The sequence below is a fragment of the Anticarsia gemmatalis genome, chromosome 30, assembly GCF_050436995.1.
Source record: "Anticarsia gemmatalis isolate Benzon Research Colony breed Stoneville strain chromosome 30, ilAntGemm2 primary, whole genome shotgun sequence".
NCBI classification, from domain to species: Eukaryota; Metazoa; Arthropoda; class Insecta; order Lepidoptera; family Erebidae; genus Anticarsia; species Anticarsia gemmatalis.
The window spans coordinates 4,741,878-4,761,745 of NC_134774.1; the positions used below are offsets into that span (position 1 = coordinate 4,741,878).

The 19,868-nt window shown below is 35.4% G+C and overlaps 1 protein-coding gene and 1 long non-coding RNA gene across 12 annotated transcripts in view; both read left to right on the forward strand.

The window, feature by feature from the left end:
• The window catches only part of LOC142985437 (segmentation protein cap'n'collar-like), a 185,414-nt gene that overhangs the window by 67,078 nt on the left and 98,468 nt on the right, over nucleotides 1–19,868 (forward strand). For all 11 annotated transcript variants that reach the window (XM_076133624.1, XM_076133625.1, XM_076133626.1 and 8 more), the window contains exons 3-5: nucleotides 16,963–17,037; nucleotides 17,945–18,088; nucleotides 19,126–19,171. In XM_076133624.1, coding sequence (XP_075989739.1) covers nucleotides 16,963–17,037; nucleotides 17,945–18,088; nucleotides 19,126–19,171 — 265 coding nt within the window. The remainder of the gene's footprint in view (nucleotides 1–16,962; nucleotides 17,038–17,944; nucleotides 18,089–19,125; nucleotides 19,172–19,868) is intronic.
• LOC142985443 (uncharacterized) overlaps nucleotides 1–19,868 on the forward strand; it is a 161,186-nt gene that overhangs the window by 42,850 nt on the left and 98,468 nt on the right. The gene's annotated exons all lie outside the window — the stretch shown is intronic.

A 19,868-nucleotide genomic window follows, 5' to 3' on the forward strand; every position in this document is an offset into this window, starting at 1 on the left:
CTCTCACACATGACATTGCTCGTTCCTTCACCGTTATAACAACGTGATCATAATCCTACTGCTGGGTACATGTCTCTATGAGAGGTAGAGTACATCACAGTGATCAAGTGACACTTTACATTACTACAACAACTGTTTAAACAACTCTCACACATGACATTGCTCGTTCCTTCACCGTTATAACAACGTGATCATAATCCTACTGCTGGGTACATGTCTCTATGAGAGGTAGAGTACATCACAGTGATCAAGTGACACTTTACATTACTACAACAACTGTTTAAACAACTCTCACACATGACATTGCTCGTTCCTTCACCGTTATAACAACGTGATCATAATCCTACTGCTGGGTACATGTCTCTATGAGAGGTAGAGTACATCACAGTGATCAAGTGACACTTTACATTACTACAACAACTGTTTAAACAACTCTCACACATGACATTCCTCGTTCCTTCACCGTTATAACAACGTGATCATTATTATGTCTCACACAATTGGAAAAGTCATTGGTGTGTTGCCTCGGGTTCGAACCCTCGACCACTTACGTGGGAGGTGCAATCTTAAACCACTCGGCTGTAAATGATTTAGTTTGCAAAAGACGGTGCGTTAATACTTTTCATGATCGTTAGTTTTGGCCGTTCCGCGGTTTTCAACCTCAGAGGTCAATGAACTGTTAATTTACCGAGACGGACTTCAGAATTTTTGGTTAACTGCGTGACTATGGTGTAGTTTTTGTGTTATAACTATGAATTAAAAATTAAAAAAAAAAACGATTTTATACATTTTTTTCATACTTTTTTATATATTGGCTAGTTAGGTTAAGCCGTTCTGATGTTCCCACCACCAACTTTCTCATCATACTAAGCTATTTGAGACCCCATCCGAGTAAATTTCCTTTCCTCCCCTCACTTTCACCGCCTACATTTTTTTTACGGCTCTACCGATTTTCATCAAACATGTCTAAGAACACTCGCACATAAGTAACCTTTATTACAAAAAAAAACTAAATTGAAATCACTGCATCCGTTTGGGAGTTATGATGTTACAGACAGACAGACAGACACGTCAAACTTATAACATCCCTTAAACACACACACATTAAATAAATACGCACTTACTTAATTTACATACAAAACATTACTACGAATGTAATTAACAATTATAATTAAATCGTACGACGATTCAATATAAAAAATAACCCATTACTGTCTTTTGCAAGGGGCTCCCTTACAATCTCCCTTTAAACAGTTGTTGTAGTAATGTAAAGTGTCACTTGATCACTGTGATGTACTCTACCTCTCATAGAGACATGTACCCAGCAGTAGGATTATGATCACGTTGTTATAACGGTGAAGGAACGAGCAATGTCATGTGTGAGAGTTGTTTAAACAGTTGTTGTAGTAATGTAAAGTGTCACTTGACCACTGTGATGTACTCTACCTCTCATAGAGACATGTACCCAGCAGTAGGATTATGATCACGTTGTTATAACGGTGAAGGAACGAGGAATGTCATGTGTGAGAGTTGTTTAAACAGTTGTTGTAGTAATGTAAAGTGTCACTTGATCAGTGTGGGCAAAACCTTTCTTATTTCGGTAGAACTATGCCCAGCAGTGGGACGGTACCTTTCTTGTCGTATGGTTAGTGGTCAACCTAGTGTCAAAGTTGTTCAAGCCAAGCCTTTGACATGGCTTAACGACTGTTATCTTAATAGACAACAACCGGGACCGACTTTTTACGTGCTCTCCACCCTGTTCATATACCATGCGGTCACCCATCCATGGAATGACCGTGCCAATGTTTGCTTAACCCACAGATCGTTTACCGATTGGTGAGTGTAACTGGCTACGGGCGCCTCAAATTGTACCCTTGATAGATTGTTAGGTAACCTAGTGCATGCGTATAAACACTAACAGCTGTTAGGTGACCTAGATAGACCTAGCCTTGGACGAATCGATTATAGACATGGTAGTAGCCATCGATTCTACCATATGTCAATTTACTAAACTATTTACTGAGGTTAAGCCATGCTTTCCGAGGTTGATTTGTGGATGGGTGACCGTCTAACACATATCGAGTTCCGGAAGACATGTTAAATTGTGGGTCCCGGCTGTCATTAGCAAAGATCTTGGACAGTCGTTAACAGTAGTCAGAAGCTTGAAAGTCTGACAACCAGTCTTACTTAGTATCGTGTTAGCCAGGTAACTGTGTTGTGTAGGTCTGATAGACAGTCGCTGCATGTACAATACTGGTATTCAGCTGCATCCGGTGAGACTGGAAGCCGACTACCACATAGTTGGAAGAAAGGCTAAACTGATTTCTGAAAATTGCTTTTTGAAAACTTCCCTTGCTTCATTCACATACATACATGTTGTCATACAGGACCGTCGGTTACGAGTAGCACCTGACCTTTTTATAAGACAAAAAATATGGGAATAAATCTCCCTTCTTTAATCATTGAGTGAAAGAACATAGGAACAATACATAAAAGTAATTATGTATTATTATATGTATATAAAGATAATGAGTCGTTCTGATAAGAATGACATTGAACATTTATCTCAAATGTCAATGACTTCTAAATATTGGCAAACTAAAAGATTATTTCGACTCTATTTATACTACACTAGCTGACCCGCGCAACTTCGCTTGCGTCACATAAGAGAATCATAATTTTCCCTCTTTTTGTAAAAAAAAAATATTGTTACTCCGCTCCTATTGGTCGCAGCGTGATGATATATAGCCTATAGCCTTCCTCGATAAATGGGCTATCTAACACTGAAAGAATTTACGAATCAAATCGGACCAGTAGTTCCTGAGATTAGCGCGTTCAAACAGACAAACAAACAAACTCTTCAGCTTTATAATATTAGTATAGATTAACTCGTAAAAGTGAACTAACTTTTGTATTCTTCTTATCGTATGGTTAGTGGTCAACCTAGTGTCAAAGTTGTTCAAGCCCGAAGACCTTTGACGTGGCTTAACGACTGTTATCTTAATCGACTACAACCGGAACCGAACTTTACGTGCCCTCCGAAGCACGGAGACGCCCAGTTTAAAAACCACTATGCGGTCACCCATCTATAGAATGACCGCGCCAAATGTTGCTTAACCCACATATTAAACGCTATTGAATAGATAAACTACCGCTAAACGTTCCTCAGAATTCGGGGGTAAGTTAGCCCTTAAATCTGTCCTAAGTTCACTGACCTCATAGGACCCTAGACATAAGGAAAGAAAGAGAGGGCGTTGCTCTTGGGGTGGGAGACCTAGACGTCTGGATTTTGGGACCTAGGTCATATATTCAGGCGAGACTTTCAGGTGTATTGATTTTCAAAATAATTATTTTGAAATGCATTTTAAAAGCTCTTTTCTTTGTACGGTAGGTAGCAAGGTTTTCTTGGACTTGATTGTAACGCCCGTAGCTAGTTGAGCTCACCGTTCGGTAAACGATCTGTGGGTTAAGCAAACTTTGGCGCGGTCATACCATAGATGGGTGACCGCATAGTGGTATTTGAGATTTGAGGAAGAGACTTGGACTACCTCCGTGGCGCAGTGGTTTAGGTCACCACGCTGCTACCATTGCGTTGGGAGGTCGTGGGTTCGATTCCCACACGGGACAATTAATTTGTGCGATCCACAAATAATTGTTTCGGGTCTGGTTGTACTTTGTGTTTGTTGTTTATATGTTTGTTAAAGTCCCCGCGACACAAGAGCAATTTTAGTGCGGGAGTTGAAAGTCTGACAACCAATCTTACTTAGTATCGTGTTATAAGACAGGTAACTGTGTTGTGTAGGTCTGATAGACAGTCGCTGCATGTACAATACTGGTATTCAGCTGCATCCGGTGAGACTGAAAGCCGACTACAACATAGTTGGAAGAAAAGCTAGTCTGATTAAATTTAGGCTAGTATATAAAGATAACTATATTATGTATATGCGCTAAAACATAGAGCTGAAGAGTTTGTTTGTTTGTTTGACCGCGCTAATCTCAGGAACTACTGGTCTGATTTGAAAAATTCTTTCAGTGTTAGATAGACCATTTATCGAGGAAGGCTATAGGCTATATAACATCACGCTACGGCCATTAGGAGCGGAGTAGCAATAAAAAATGTTACAAAAACGGGGAAAATTCTGACCCATTCTCTCTTATGTGACGCAAGCGAAGTTGCACGGGTCAGCTAGTACACTATATTTGGCTAAACAACATATAATTTGAACAATTGCCAATTACGCTGTAAATGAAAGTCCGTGTGTATTGAAACTGAAAGTGATTTATATTACACACATGTTCAGTACTTTGTTTTAAGATAAATAAAATATATACATACATACATACATACATACAAGAATTCCAAGAGATTTTTGAATTGTTATCCTACTAATAATATAAATGCAAGTTTGAAGGGATGTTTGTTACTCTTTTACACAAATATTACTGAACCGATAACCATGAAATTTGGTATGTAGGTAGCTCTGCTTAGTTTGCAATCATATGACCGAGGGTGAGTTGTCCAATGATATTTTTATGATATATTTGATACTAGAGGCCGCCCGCGACTTCGTCCGCGTGGAAACCCTTCCCGTGTAAATCCCGATCCCTCGGGAACTCCGGTATAAATAGCCTATGTGTTATTCTGGGTCTTCAGCTACCTAAATACCAAATTTCATCGTAATCCATTCAGTAGTATTAACGTGAAAGAGTAACAAACATCCATACATACTCACAAACTTTTGCATTTATAATATTAGTAGGATGTATCTATGTATGTATGTATGTATGTATGTATGTATGTAAGTCTTGCGTAGAAAACGACACGTGTGCATCTATATTTAGATTTGTAAACACAAAAGACAATGTATTTGCGATTTTAAAATAGAATTGATTTGTTATTGATAATAAGCAGTCTCGCTATCTATTACAGGGTTGAAATAAGGTAGATATAAGTTAAGAAATAGTTTTTTCAGCGATTTTAAAATGTTTAGCATATATTTTTTGAAGAAAATTTCAATAAATAATTTCAAAATTTGTTAGTACTAGTAATTTTTTGTCGTGTTTTCTGTCGAACACAGTACTGAGCCTGATTGTTAATGAAATAACCATAATAGACAATGTTAGTCCCATATAATAGGGAGCGTGTGTTTCATACATGTGATATCCTCCTAGCCGATATACGGCTACGGCGGTCAGTTTCATTTTATCTGGCCATCTGTGCAGGACTTTGTTTATAGTGTCCAAGTGTGTGCACAATACACAGGTACACTCTCTATTCCATCACTCTCATAGTTTGGTGGGACGGATAACCGACACGACCAGTGAGAGGTCAGGCGCAGGACCGACGGCTTTACGTGCTCACCGAGGCACGGAGGTCTTCGACCTCAACTTCCTAACTCCGGGCAATCTCTAAGAAATTCTTAACAGAAAATCTCAGAAAAGACTTTTTGGCCTGACCCAGGATTCGAACCCGAGACCTCTCGCACCGCAGTCGCATATACTACCGACCGTTTGTTTGTCAACAAGCCATTTAAGTCAACACATGTTCTCTATGCACGTGGTAATATTTATTATTATGGTTTAAGCCCGCAGTTGGCTTGTGTATGTCACAGCTGATCGTATATCTTTATATATATAATTCTTCTGTAAGTGTGTATGTCACTGAACTTCTCTTAAACGACTGGACCGATTTCGATGAAATTTTTTGTGTGTGTTCAAGGGGATCTGAGAATGGTTTATAAATCACAATTTTGTCCGCTGGACAATGTTTTTTTATTTATTTTTTATGGCAAAACAACGTTTGCCGGGTCAGCTAGTACACAGTATAAAGCAAAGTCGCTTCCCGCGTCTGTCTCTATGTCTGTATGTATGTATGCTTACATCTTTAAAACTGCGCAACGGATTTTGATGCAGTTTTTTTTAATAGATAGAGTGATTCAAAAGGAACGTTTACGTGTTGAAAGTTAAAAGTTATAAAGTGTATTTTGTAAAATATCTGTCAAAACTTATTGTGTATGTAATAAATTCAACAATCATCATATTATTTCAATCATACATGTTTCATTTTGAAGTCAAAGTTTCAAACGGTCGCCTAACGGTACACGCCATCTTGTATTCTGTAATTCTAATTTTGAAAATGACGCGAGAAAGTTTGGTTTTTTAAAAAAGATTTCGTATACTTCACGTGCTTTGATTTAGATTTAAAATTTAAATTCAATGTTTTTTTTTTCATATAAACTTGACTACCTCAGTGGCGCAGTGGTTAAGGACGCCACGCCTCTACCATTGCGTCGGGAGGGTTCGATTCCCACACGGAACAATTGAGCGATCCACAAATATTTTTCTCAAGTCTAGTAGTACTTTGTGTCCGTTGTTTGTATGTTTGTAAAAGTCCCAACACAAGAGCAATTCTTAGTGCGAGAGTTGTTTTTTATAAAAATTATAATATTAATTGTTAATGGCTATACGTAGGGTTTTATTTATACTATCGTATTGTAAAAAGAAATGATAGAATAGGTTTGCAAAGACTTATAATCCTCTGTTGGTCAGCGTGGTGAACTCAAGGCCTAACCCCTCCCTCATTTAGTAGGAGATCCTAGCCCAGCTGTGGGACGTTTTAAAGGTCAATTTCTTTAAAATCAGACACGTCAGCATGTTTATTAAATAATTAGACGTCTAATATATTATTGCTTCATATTTTCGTAATATTATGCAATATTTTATAAGATAAGATTATAATAAGTAATTGTTGTGATTTTTTACTTTTAAGTCAAATCACTATGACTATTTAAAATTAACTTAATGGGAGACCTTTGCTTGCGGCTCGTTGCGCTCACCGGTCGGTAAACGATTAGTAAGTTAAGCAACCTTGTCGCAGACATTTTATAGATGGGTGACCGCGTAGTGGTATTTGAACTGGGCGTCTCCGTGCTTCGGAGAGCACGTAAAAATTCGGTCCCGGTTGTTGTCAATTAAGATAAAAGTTGTTAAGCCATGTTAAAGGTCTTCGGGCTTGAACAACTTTGACACTAGGTTGACCACTAACCATACTATGAACGAAGGGTTCGATAATGTCTTTTGTCTCTGTCAAATTTCATCAAAACAAGCCAACGGTGCAGGACTTTGTTTATAGTGTCCAAGTGTGTGCACAATACACACACGGTCATTGGATTCCAAACTAAGCAGAGCTTGTACTGTAACCAGACAACTGATAAACATACTTATATACTTGTAAATACATACTTATATAGATAAATTGTCGTCCAGGCTCAGAACAAATACTCGTGCTCATCACACAAAGATTTGTCCCGGGCGTTGTCATACAGTATTATATTACTTCTTACCTCTTATAATAGTAAAAACAAGAACAAAGAAACCTAGTATTATTAATTTCCACATACATACGTATTTAAAACTGAATCATTCGGTTAGTCATACAACACACCATATTACATCAGAATACCAGTCTTTGAGTACAACGCCATCTATTGAATAAAGTTACGAACTAAAAGTTCTTTGTAAATTTTTAGCAAGATAAATATGGGTAATTGTATTAGGTGGATGCTGGGATCGAAATCCGAATGACATCGAGATAAACTTACATCGCTGGTTGTCGTCTACAGCCAACACTAATGTTATCGTCAGCGAAGTACCACATAACAAGTTCTTAAATGAATCTAAAATTAATTACTTGCTGCGTTTTATATGTAATAGATATAGAAATGTAATGTATATGGATATGGATTACGCGCGAACCTTACCAAATAGACGGCACTTTGCACTTAATCTTGCAAGATCACTTCTAAAAGAAATATTGTGTATAAACTACCATACTCAAGCATCACAGTATAAGTTAGAGTTAATGAGCAAAAAGCTGTTTGAAGACAAATGTGTTCAAGTAAACTTAGATTATGACCATAATTTACCAATTGACAATATTATTAATGTAGAATGTAGAAATAATAAGACTTTGGAAAATGATAGACTTGACTTAACCAAATGTATAGATTCAAATAATTTATTTCGTGTATAACTCTATTACTGTTTTACATCAGAATATTAATGGATTGATAAACAAATCTGATAAGCTCTCCGTTTGCCTAAATGAATTAATGACTAGTGGTGTTTATGTTGACATAGTGTGTATTACTGAACACAACATGATAGATGGCGATGAAAAATACCTTACAATGCCTAATTATAGTCTGGTTTCTTACTCTATGCGAACAAACAGACATGGAGGTTCATGTATATTGGCGAAAAACAATTTAAAATCTAAAGCCCGACACGATATATGCAATCTCGCAATTAGCAACATTTTAGAATGCTCTGCAATCGAGTTACTAGATCATAAAATAATTATTATATGTATATATAGACCACCAAACCATTCAATCGGCTGTACTAGAAACTTTTTCACCACATTAAATAAAATATTGAATAATATATGCTTAAACAATAAAAAAATTGTCTTGTGTGGAGACTTTAATATTGATATTCTAAAGCAAACTAAACTATCGACAGAATTCAAGGAACTATTAATTACGTTTAACTTAAAACTACAATTTAAGCAAATTACTAGATTCGGTAGCAAAACCTGTATAGATAATATAGCCCACAACATTAAAGCATGTACAGGCACTATCAGTGAATTGGCCTTATCAGACCATAATGCCCAAATTCTCAAAATACCGGTAAAGAAAACGTGCTTAACAAAGTATTGGTATGTGATAAAACGAGTTTACTCTAAAGAGAATCGAGAAATATTCAAAAAATATTTGGGTCAACTGAGCAATAATGACGTCTATAACTGTATGGATCCAAATAGTGCTTATAATAAATTTCATGAGAACTTTACTATGCTTTATGAACTTTGCTTTCCATTAGTAAAAACCAAGATTTATCATCAACCTAGACCGAAATGGATATCACGCGGACTAAAGATATGTAGCAAGCGCAAATGTCAGCTTTTGTGGCAATACAGAACCAAGCCCAGTGTATCAAATAAGAACATATTTAAGACTTATGCAAAAAAGTACAAAACTATCATAAATCTGACAAAAAAAGCTCAAAATGATTATTTCATAAGCAAAGCCGCAAACAAATGTAAAGCAACATGGAAAGTGATTGATGATATAAAATGTAATTATCCAACTGAAAACATAAAACAATTAATTAATAATGAGGTAATCATACACGGTCCTTTAAACATTGCCCAAACATTCAATAAACATTTTCTTGACATAAATAATACAAACCAGATTTCTTCACTTAATAATTCATATAATAAATTGACATATAATTCCAATTCAATCTTCATGGCACCAACTATTCCTAATGACATAAATAATATTATATTAGCTTTGAAAAATAAAACCAGCGTGGGCTATGATGGTATTAGGACAAATATTGTCAAGGATGTTTCTAGTGTCATATCTAAACCATTAAGCCACATTATTAATATATGCATAGAGACCGGTATCTATCCAGATAAACTAAAAATAGCTGTTATAAAGCCAGTGTTTAAAAAAGGTAATAAAACAGATATGAGTAATTATAGGCCCATAGCTCTGTTAACTGTCTTTGCAAAGATATTTGAAAAATACATATACAAATGCATATACGGATTTCTGGAAAGTTATAATATCCTAACGCCTAGTCAATATGGTTTCAGAAAAAATAAATCTATAAATGTTGCAGTATACAACTTCTTACAAAAAGTTCTGAATAATTTAGACAAAGGATTACCGGCTATAGCCTTATACATGGACATGTCAAAAGCATTTGACCGTGTCGAGCATAAAACTCTCCTTAAAAAAATGTATGCATATGGTATAAGAGGTAATGTATATGAACTGGTAAAATCGTACCTTACAAATAGGCAACAACGCACACAGATTCGTCAGCTAAACCCACTGTCAATGACTGAAGAAGTCTATGAATCTGAAGCAGGAACAGCACAATTTGGTGTGCCACAAGGGAGTATCCTGGGCCCTTTGTTCTTTCTCCTTTATATAAATGATATGCCCTTAGCAATAAATCATGACATCACACTGTTTGCTGACGATAGCACAATATTATTTAACAATTATAATCTCGATAATTTAGAACTTGACATAAATCAATCATTAATCACAATAATAGACTGGCTTAAAATGAATAATTTAGACATTAATATCAATAAAACTAAAATAATGAATTTTAAAATACGCAAGCATCGCACAAATCCTATAAAAATTCGATATCTTGATAGCGACATTGAAGAAACAGAAGTCACAAAATTTCTAGGGTTATATATAGACAGCAAAATTAACTGGAAATTACACGTTGACTCTGTTTGTAAAAAATTAAGTCAGTACTCATATGCCCTCAATCGCTTAAGAAAAGTTTCAAATAAAGAAACACTTTTGACCGCATATCATGGCTACGTCAGTTCAACCCTTAGGTACGGCGTAATATTCTGGGGTAATAGTGTAGATAAAGACCGTGCATTTGTAGCACAAAAACGATGTATAAGGGCCATCTCTAATTTGCACGGTACAGACTCATGTGTACCACACTTCAAAAGTATGAAAATTCTTACCTTGCCAAGTCTGTACATTTTGGAGACTGCATTATTTGTTAAGAATAATCCTAAGTTATTCAATTATCGCGGACGCATAAGACATAAAGATAAATTACAATTAGTCGCTTGTAAGACTCATCTAATGCATGAGAGTGTATTCTGTACAGCATCAATTATATACAACAATATACCAAAAGAAATCAGAATAGTAACAGAAGTATCCACTTTTAAAAATAAATTACATAACCTGTTGGTGAATAAATGTTATTATTCAATTAAAGATTATTTATCTGATAAGTCACTGCTGCATTACACGATACCTCAATCATGATGTGTTCAGTATCCTCTGCTTTTATATTATCGTTCTAGACATTACTATCCATATTTACATTGGTCAAAATATTTTTTTTTGTTTTTCTCTTTTATACTATGAAATAATCCAATTAATTTTATATTGTATTTTAATTTCAATTCTATTTAATTTAATTTTTTGTTTTTGTGTATCTGCATGTATTGTATGCCCTATGGGTGGGACATAGCTGAACTAATTAATTGTATTATAACACCAATATTAATTATTATTATTATTATTATTAATTAACTTGAACAAGCATTTTAAACGTATAAAAAGTCAATTTAATTGAATTAAAAGTACAACGCTATATATTATTTTATAAACAAAGTTTCTTAACTTACGATAATTAAATTACAGTGCCATCTATTAGCTAAAAAAAGAACTAAGGTATCTGACATCGTAATGTTGAAGACAAAATTTATGTTCTGATTTTTAATCACTGTTTATATGATAATAAATATTTCCACATTTATTTAAGGACTTTAAACTTTAAATCCAGCAATTAAATAAACTGATTAATAAAAAAAACTTCCTTAACACATTCAAAGACTAATGCCATCTATTGACAAAAAAGCGAACTAACATTTTCCTTTCGCTAGACCAATATGTTAGCACCTGTTTAGATAAGAATTCTTATCAATTGTGATATTGTAATGAACTATTTTTATCTTTTATACACGCTCATTGCACTCGGCTGTTCGGTTGACGGTAAATTAAGTAAATAATATGACGCCATTGTCCATTTAGTACCTATATAAGTATCTACTTACAATAAAGTTACGCGTAATTTCAATTACGTTTTTGTTCGTACTTTGTTATTGATTCTTTCGTAGCTATTTATTTAAAGTAAGTCTATGTTCTTTTTCGTGAGGAAACCTTGCATGCCTAAAATTTGTTTAAAACATTTATTGAGGCATGCAAAGTCCCCAACCCGCAGTTGGCCAGCGTGGTGGACTCAAGGCCTAACCCCTCCCTCATTACAGGAGGAGACCCTTGCCCAGCAGTGGGACATTAATGGGCTAAAGGACTATGGGCGGAATCGTCCCCACCCATCAACAAAAATGAAATGTAGCTCAATTGATATATCTTGGCAAGACGATATTTTTATACTATGGCGACATTGCCCAAATGCATGGGGTTCTCATAGTATCTTACGTTTAAACAAATATCTCGTTAACGTATTATTGACGACTAATTCCAAAATACATGCTCATTTATTTATTAATTAGTGCACAGCGGCGGACGCCGCATGCACATAAAGATAGCTGGGTACAAAATAACCCCCTCCCCCCGCTCTCCAACCCACGATTTTAGATCTGATCAGATTTTAATCTGCCAGCGCATCTGTTAGACAGCATTATAATTGACGAGTAAAAATAATTATTGAAATATGTAATCAATAACATGTATTAACCATATAATGGAAATGATATAAGTATATACATATGAGTGCCTCTGTGGCGCGGTCGGTAGTATATGCGACTGCGGTGCGAGAGGTCTCGGGTTCGAATCCTGGGTCGGGCCAAACAGTCTTTTCTGAGATTTTCTGTTAAGAATTTCCTAGAGATTGCCCGGAGTTAGGAAGTTGAGGTCGAAGACCTCCGTGCCTCGGAGAGCACGCAAAGCCGTCGGCGTCGGTCCTGCGCCTGACCTCTCACTGGTCGTGTCGGTTATCCGTCCCACCAAACTATGAGAGTGATGGAATAGAGAGTGTACCTGTGTATTGTGCACACACTTGGACACTATAAACAAAGTCCGGCACAGATGGCCAGTTTCAATGAAACTGACCGCCGTAGCCGTATATCGGCTAGGAGGACATTATTATACATATGAGTTAGTACTGTAATATAACAATAATGTTAAAATAACTTACAAATGTAAAATAAAAATATACGTTAAATAATAATTACATTTTTTTTTTAATATATATTCCCACTGATTTATCAAAAACAAAGGATTTTAATTAAATAGGGGGCACTTTATGAACACGTTGGTATCAGTTCCATGTTTGTTGGTAGGTGGGGACGGAGCCCATACATTTTTGCCCATAGTCCTTTATTTATTTTATTTATTTAAGTCTATGGTTTGAGGTAGTAATGTGTTAAACTAACAACTTTAGAATGTTAATTAGCGAACAAATAAGTAATTGTGTTAAGTTTGGATACCTTTTCGTTTATTTCTCTACAGTCTACATTGAGATGAATTCTACAATGCTAAATTAATCCCTAATTTTACTGTCATATGGCAATTATCATCACTATCGTTCGGTAACCAGTGAAACCACGTTCAAATTTAAAAAATCTATGATAATTTCGAACCCATGCAACCCACAGTGGTTCAATTTTCTAGCATTATCGTTTGTATGAGAAACTGATCAGCGCCCCTAGCGGATGCGGTGGGAACTAAGTTTCGTATTTTTAAGTCTTACTTTCGTCAATATTCAATAGTAATGATTGTAAAAAATGGCGCTAAAATTACCCAAATTCTCTAACATCTATCTGAATGCTTTCTTTAAAAGATTTTGACGTATGTTTCGCCACAAATCGTAAATGTTACGCATTGCGGGGGTGTTGTCTATTTCGGCCATTTGCTCCTGACCTTGTGTTACCTTGACCGCTGCTGACCTTGTCGAGCAAAAAAACACTGTTTTCCTTGAGATTTGTATGTTCTAGAAGATTTTTTATGGAACTAACGCCATCTGTCGACTTGCTAGTGGTATTAAATGTGTTTGTTTTTTTACGTTTCGTGTTATTTTTTGTTGTAGCCGGTTTTATGCGGTTTTTGGTTGTTATTTTTCTGTGTTGTTTTGCAAATGCGATGTTTTATTTTTTGTGTTTACGTTGCTGGAAATGATTTAAGTTGTTTTATTACGTTTGTGTAGCTATCACAACTTTAGCGACATTTTCTTCTAAGTTTAACATTCAAACAAATAGTTTTATCATATAAGTATGTATTAAGTACGCAATTAATCCAATAGTAGAAAGTAATAATTTAAAGTGAAGTTATTTCCTACTAGAATACGTAGTCATACAAGATTGTTTCACTCGAATAGAGAAACAATCTTGTATGACTAAGGCCCAGCGCAGACAGACCGGAATAATCCTCGAGCGGTCTCGAGCATTTTCTTTACGGCTCGCGGATGCTCGAGCATGCTCGCGACTGCTCGAGCCTGCGCGAGGAAAACTTTCTAGGTTACCATTCTTCATTAAACAGGCCAGTTTTCGTGAAAATTCGTCAACGATGGTGGACTGGGCCATGATTATAATTGCTCTTTTGACTGAAGAAGAATAAAAATGACTTTCTCTCTCTTTAAACTCAGTAACAACATTAAAATTTTTCGTACGATGCTCGCGCGTCCTCGAGTATGCGCGCGGATACCCGCGCATCCTCGAGGACGCGCGAGCATTTTTTTTCAGGTTCAAACAATTATGCACTTTATTTTAATGATTTTAAAGTTGATTTTCAAGTGCGTTAAAAATATCCTCTCCGCTGCGCTCCTCTTGGTCTGCGCTGGGCCTTACGTACAAGATTGTTTAACTGTGCGCCATCTGCCGTCGAGTAGCGCAACTTACCAAGCTTTACTCTTATCTGACTAGTTCGTAACAATTGCCGCTAGATGGCATCTACTCAAAACTTCCAAATTCAAACCGATAGATGGCGTGTACACAAGGAAACGTATTTCCTCAAAGCCACAATAGATGGCGTTACTGTGTTGACTTTGTAGATTCTTGCTAGATGTTTGAAATTTACAATTTCATCATGAATAAGCATTTCAATAGATTTCCGACGTTTTCTTAGCACATTTTTTATTGTAATTGGTACTTTTACTCTCTAAGACCGGTAGTAGAGTGACTTACTGTTATTTGAGTTTAATAAATAATAAATAAAAAAATACGCTATGTCTTTCTGTATGCATTTTGTTTTGTAGTAAAAACTAATATAACATTTTACTTGAAGCAAATGCACATATTTGGTTGAAAAACCACTTTTGTAGTAAATTAAAATGCAGTGGTTAAGGTGGTTAGCACACCACTACTTTGCATCGGGAGGTCGTGGGTTCGTTTCCCTCGGTTCGGTTGTACTTTGTGTCCGTTGTTTGTATGTTTGTAAAAGTCCTGACACAAGAACAATTCTTAGTGCGGGAGTTGTCTTTTTTAGGATTAAACAATACACCTACTCATATATCACACTTTTATAGTAAACGTCTTATGATGATATAACATACATACTTATGTATTAAACATCTTGCTTTCGTATAAAACATAATCATATAAAACGCACACAATTAAAAAACCTAATTAAAAAAGATTCACAAAGACTTTTGATCAATAAAAATCCTGCTAGACCCCTACCGGCAATTTAAATTGGGCGGGAAAACTGTACACAATTTAACAAACGATTTTCAATTTTATTACTTGTGAAATATGGTTCATGTTAGTTTGAAAAAGGTTTGGACATAAGACGTTTTTAAAATTAAGAGAATAGAAATTCAATATTTGAATTGATTTAAAAGAATAAAGTCGTAACTAAAGGAACGAATTACTTAAAAATATACTTTATGTTGAAGGAATAGAGTTGATTTATGCTTGTGTTTGTATGTTATATTTTTTTGTAAGAGAGGTTTACTGTAGATTATAAATTTTTGTATTCGGCCAATTAAGATGGCGTTTTAATTATTTTTATTTGGCGTTCTTTAAAGTAGAATTTTGAGTAATAGTTTTTTGTTTGATATTAACGGAAATTAAAACTTAATGTTAGCGTAATAATTGTATTATAATACATACAAACTCACATACATACATAATATCACGTCTTTTTCCGTAGGTAGTAGGCAGATACCAAAGAACTTATTTTATTAATATCATATCATAATTTTTATGTTCATTTCACAGTTTATGAAGAAGTGTCAGTTAAGCTAACTGCTAGATAAAATTATAGAAAAATTATGAAAATAAGTTACAAAATTCCATCAAATAAATTATCTTATATTTAGCCGGTTAAAGCAGTCTTAATATTTCTGAAATGTATCTAATTTTGCTATCTTAAATTAGTACATAAGTAATTACTGCAATAATTAGCGAAAAGAGTATTATTTTTTCCAATTTTTTGTTAAATTTAGCAAAATTACTTATTTCGATAGTAAATTAAACTAACAACAATAAGCGAAAAATCTTTCAAATTATCCAAAAAAATGCTAAATCATTTTCAAAAAAATTGCAAGATTCCCTTTTAAACACTCAACCGCGAAATTCCAGGTACAAGTCTTTAATTATGAAAAAAATCCGTATCTATGCTTGTCATCTCAAATATGGCTGCCAACAAAAAGCGCGGGATATCTGAGTGTCCATCTTGTTTTTAAATCCATTGACATCTCATTATTTAATGATATTTTTTACATTGTTTTCTTATGTTTGCCTTTTTTAATATTTTTGGCGCGTGTTGAAATACATATTTTCGTTATTTATTCTCAAGTTTTTTTCTATATTTAATTATAATACAATACATATTAAATTACGGTTGGTAAACGATCTGTGGGTTAAGCAACCGCGCGGTCATTCTGTAGATGGGTGACCGCATAGTGGTTTGATTTGAACTGAGCGTCTCCGTGCTTCGGAAGGCACGTAAAAACTCGGTCCTGGTTGTTGTCAATTAAGATAACAGTCGTTAAGCCATGTTAAAGGCCTTTCGGGCTTGAACAACTTTGACACTAGGTTGACCACTAACCATATGATAGATAGATGGGTTAAATTTATTTATTTTTATACTAAACTAGCTGACTCGCGCAACTTCGCTTGCGTCACATAAGAGAGAATGGGTCAAAATTTTCCCCGTTTTATAACATTTTTAACTTGTACTCTGCTCCTATTGGTCGTAGCGTGATGATATATAGCCTATAGCCTTCCTCGATCAATGGGCTATCCAACACTGAAATAATTTTTCAAGTCGCACCAGTAGTTCCTGAGATTAGCGCGTTCAAACAAACAAATTCTTCAGCTTTATAATATTAGTTATACTAATTGATATTTTTTTCTTTTTGTTATAGGATATGGACCTTATCGAAGTACTTTGGAAGCAGGATGTGGATATGGGCTTCTCTCTCGAGGACCCTGTTCAACCGGTAAGTTAAGAAATATCAAAATCAAACCATTTATTATTAAGTCGGGGAAAAAGACTACGCATTATAGTATGTATGAACTTGTAATACCATCTCTTTGGCTTCAAGAATCACAAATGAGTACACGGTTCATTAGGTTTCTTTCAGTGAGCTAGTGAGGTACCCAAATATCGAGCTTTTTTGTGTAGAGAAAAGATATTATTACAAGTTCATACATACTATAATGCGAAAAGACTTTTTCCTTAATTTTCCCTAATATTCATTTTAAACTTCATATACAGAGCTGTATAAAGGCGGACTTAATTCCAGGGGCATTTTCTGCCAGTCTACCTTAGGGTGATGCAGAGATTGTTGTGAAGGTGTTTAAAAGAGGAAGGAGAGTGAGATGAGAAAACTTATTCATTTAGGTCAAATGCTGACACTTATGATAGTCAATGAATATAATTATTTGTAAAAAATATTGTTAATTGTCGCCCTCGGTGGCCCAGTGGTCGCAACACCACTGTCATTGCTTCGGGAAGTTGTGGGTTCGATGCCCATGCGGGAATTTTGTGTCCGTTGTTTGTATGTTTGTAAAAGTCCCCGCGACCCAAAATAATTATTAGCAGGAGTTGTCTTTAAAGAATCACACAAGTGGTTAACGGTTCGAATCCGAGGCAAGACATCATTGTTTCAGAGGTCGTGGGTTCGATTCCCACACGGGACAATTATTTGTGCGAACCACAAATAATTGTTTCGGGTCTGGTTGTACTTTGTGTCCGTTGTTTGTATGTTTGTAAAAGTACCCGCGACACAAGAGCAATTGTAAGTGCGGGAGTTGTCTATAAACACTCTCCTCTCGTTCATGCCGGGAGAAGACTTAGCCCAGCAGTGGGACTTTCTGCTAATTTTCTATTCTTCTTTGAAACAGGAGGGCCCAACAGCCACCAAGGTGTTAGGAGACGAAATAGACAAAGAACTAAAACTCGCAGAAGAAAAGATTGTTAAGAAGAAAGAAGAAAACGCTGAGATTGAGAAGGTTAAGGCGTCTCTACTCGACCCCGAGATAAAGGAGGTATGTTATTATTTATATTTTAACTATTGTAGTCCTGAATCGCGCTATCAAAGTTTGCACTGCAATTGACTATATATACAAGTTCCCGACTACAACAGTCGGGCAGCCTAGGCCCACCAGGCATGATCACCTCGCCTGGTCGGAGGATCCTCCCTTTGTGTTGGAGGAACATGATCTCCTCCACATGACTATCAAAATTTCGCGCTTATATCAATATTCAAGCAATTTTCTTGATTATGTTTCATATTATTTTTACTTAGATACTTAGCTGAAATTATACTAACCGGCCACCCATCTCTTGGGTGTCCGTGCAAAAAGTTGCAAACTGTACCTATATCATAGGTTTTCAAACTTTTATATCTCCTATATTTACGCCGTGGTTTATTTTTGGAAAATATACATAAATAAGACCATTTCTTTTACTGAATTCAAAAAAATAGGACGTTCTTAATTTTTGCTTTTTTTAGTTTGTTACTTCAAAAACTTTTAAAGATTGATTTAAAAATACTTAGTTAAGAATTAAGGTACCTATATCAAATAAGGCCAGCCGAAATATATGGCCACAAACTATGTTCCTTTCCTCAGATATGTTTCAATTTATTTAACTGAAAGGTTTGAAAGTTAAGCCGTTCGGATTTATTTACCACTAGCTGACCCGCGCAACTTCGCTTGCGTCCAATAAGAGAGAATGGGTGAAATTTTTCCCCGTTTTTGTAACATTAATTACTGTTACTCTGCTCCTTTTGGTCGTAGCGTGATGATATATAGCCTATGTCCTTTCTCGGGTATCAAAACATCTCCATACCAAATTCCATGCAAATTGGTTCAGTAGTTTAGGCGTGATTGAGTAGCAGACAGACAGACAGACAGACAGAGTTACTTTCGCATTTATAATATTAGTATGGACTAGCGACAATTTATGCTTGCGTAACGAAATTTTCTATATGAAAAAGGGCATATATTTTGGCTGGCCATATTTGGCCCAGGTACCTTACTAAATAATTATAGTTTCTACAAACTAATTATGTTTTCTACAGGATGACCCATGGGCTGGACTTTCCTACACCGTTGATACGGAGACAGGTAAGATGAGATTTTTATATCTAAATACTTTAAAATATTGTACATGTAACTAAAATATCATAATACTAACTAACCCGTGCAACTTCGCTTGCGTCACATAAGAGAGAATGGGTCATAATTTTCCCCGTTTTTGTACATTCTTCGTTGCTACTCCGCTCCTAATGGTCGCAGCATAATGTTATATAGTCTGTAGCCTTTCTCAATAAATAGGCTATCTAACACTGAAAGAATTTTTCAAATCGGACCAGTAGATCCTGAGATTAGCGCGTTCTTTTTATTAGGCTCTCATTAGATACCAACGAAAATAAGACACTGTGACGTCACTATGTCGTATTTCTATACTAAAATGTGTTTTTGACATTTCATAAAGAGTAGCTGATTTGACTGGTAGGCAACTACCGTATTCAGTTAGTTAGTTTCTTATATATTTTCCATTAAAAGTAATTCCAAGCTCTATCGCTTAATAATAAAGAAATAAAATTATTTAGAAAATAAGTTTAAATTATGTTCAACGGAAGGCGAAACTACATATAGATAAATAACGTATACAAGGTTCGACTCCTAGTTGAGACAATATTCTGTTCGTTGTTTGTATGTTTGTAAAACTATGGAGCAAAGCAGAATCAACGAAAAGGTAAGTGCTATATTCTATTTATCGTATGGTTAGTGATCAACCTAGTGTCAAAGTAATTCATAT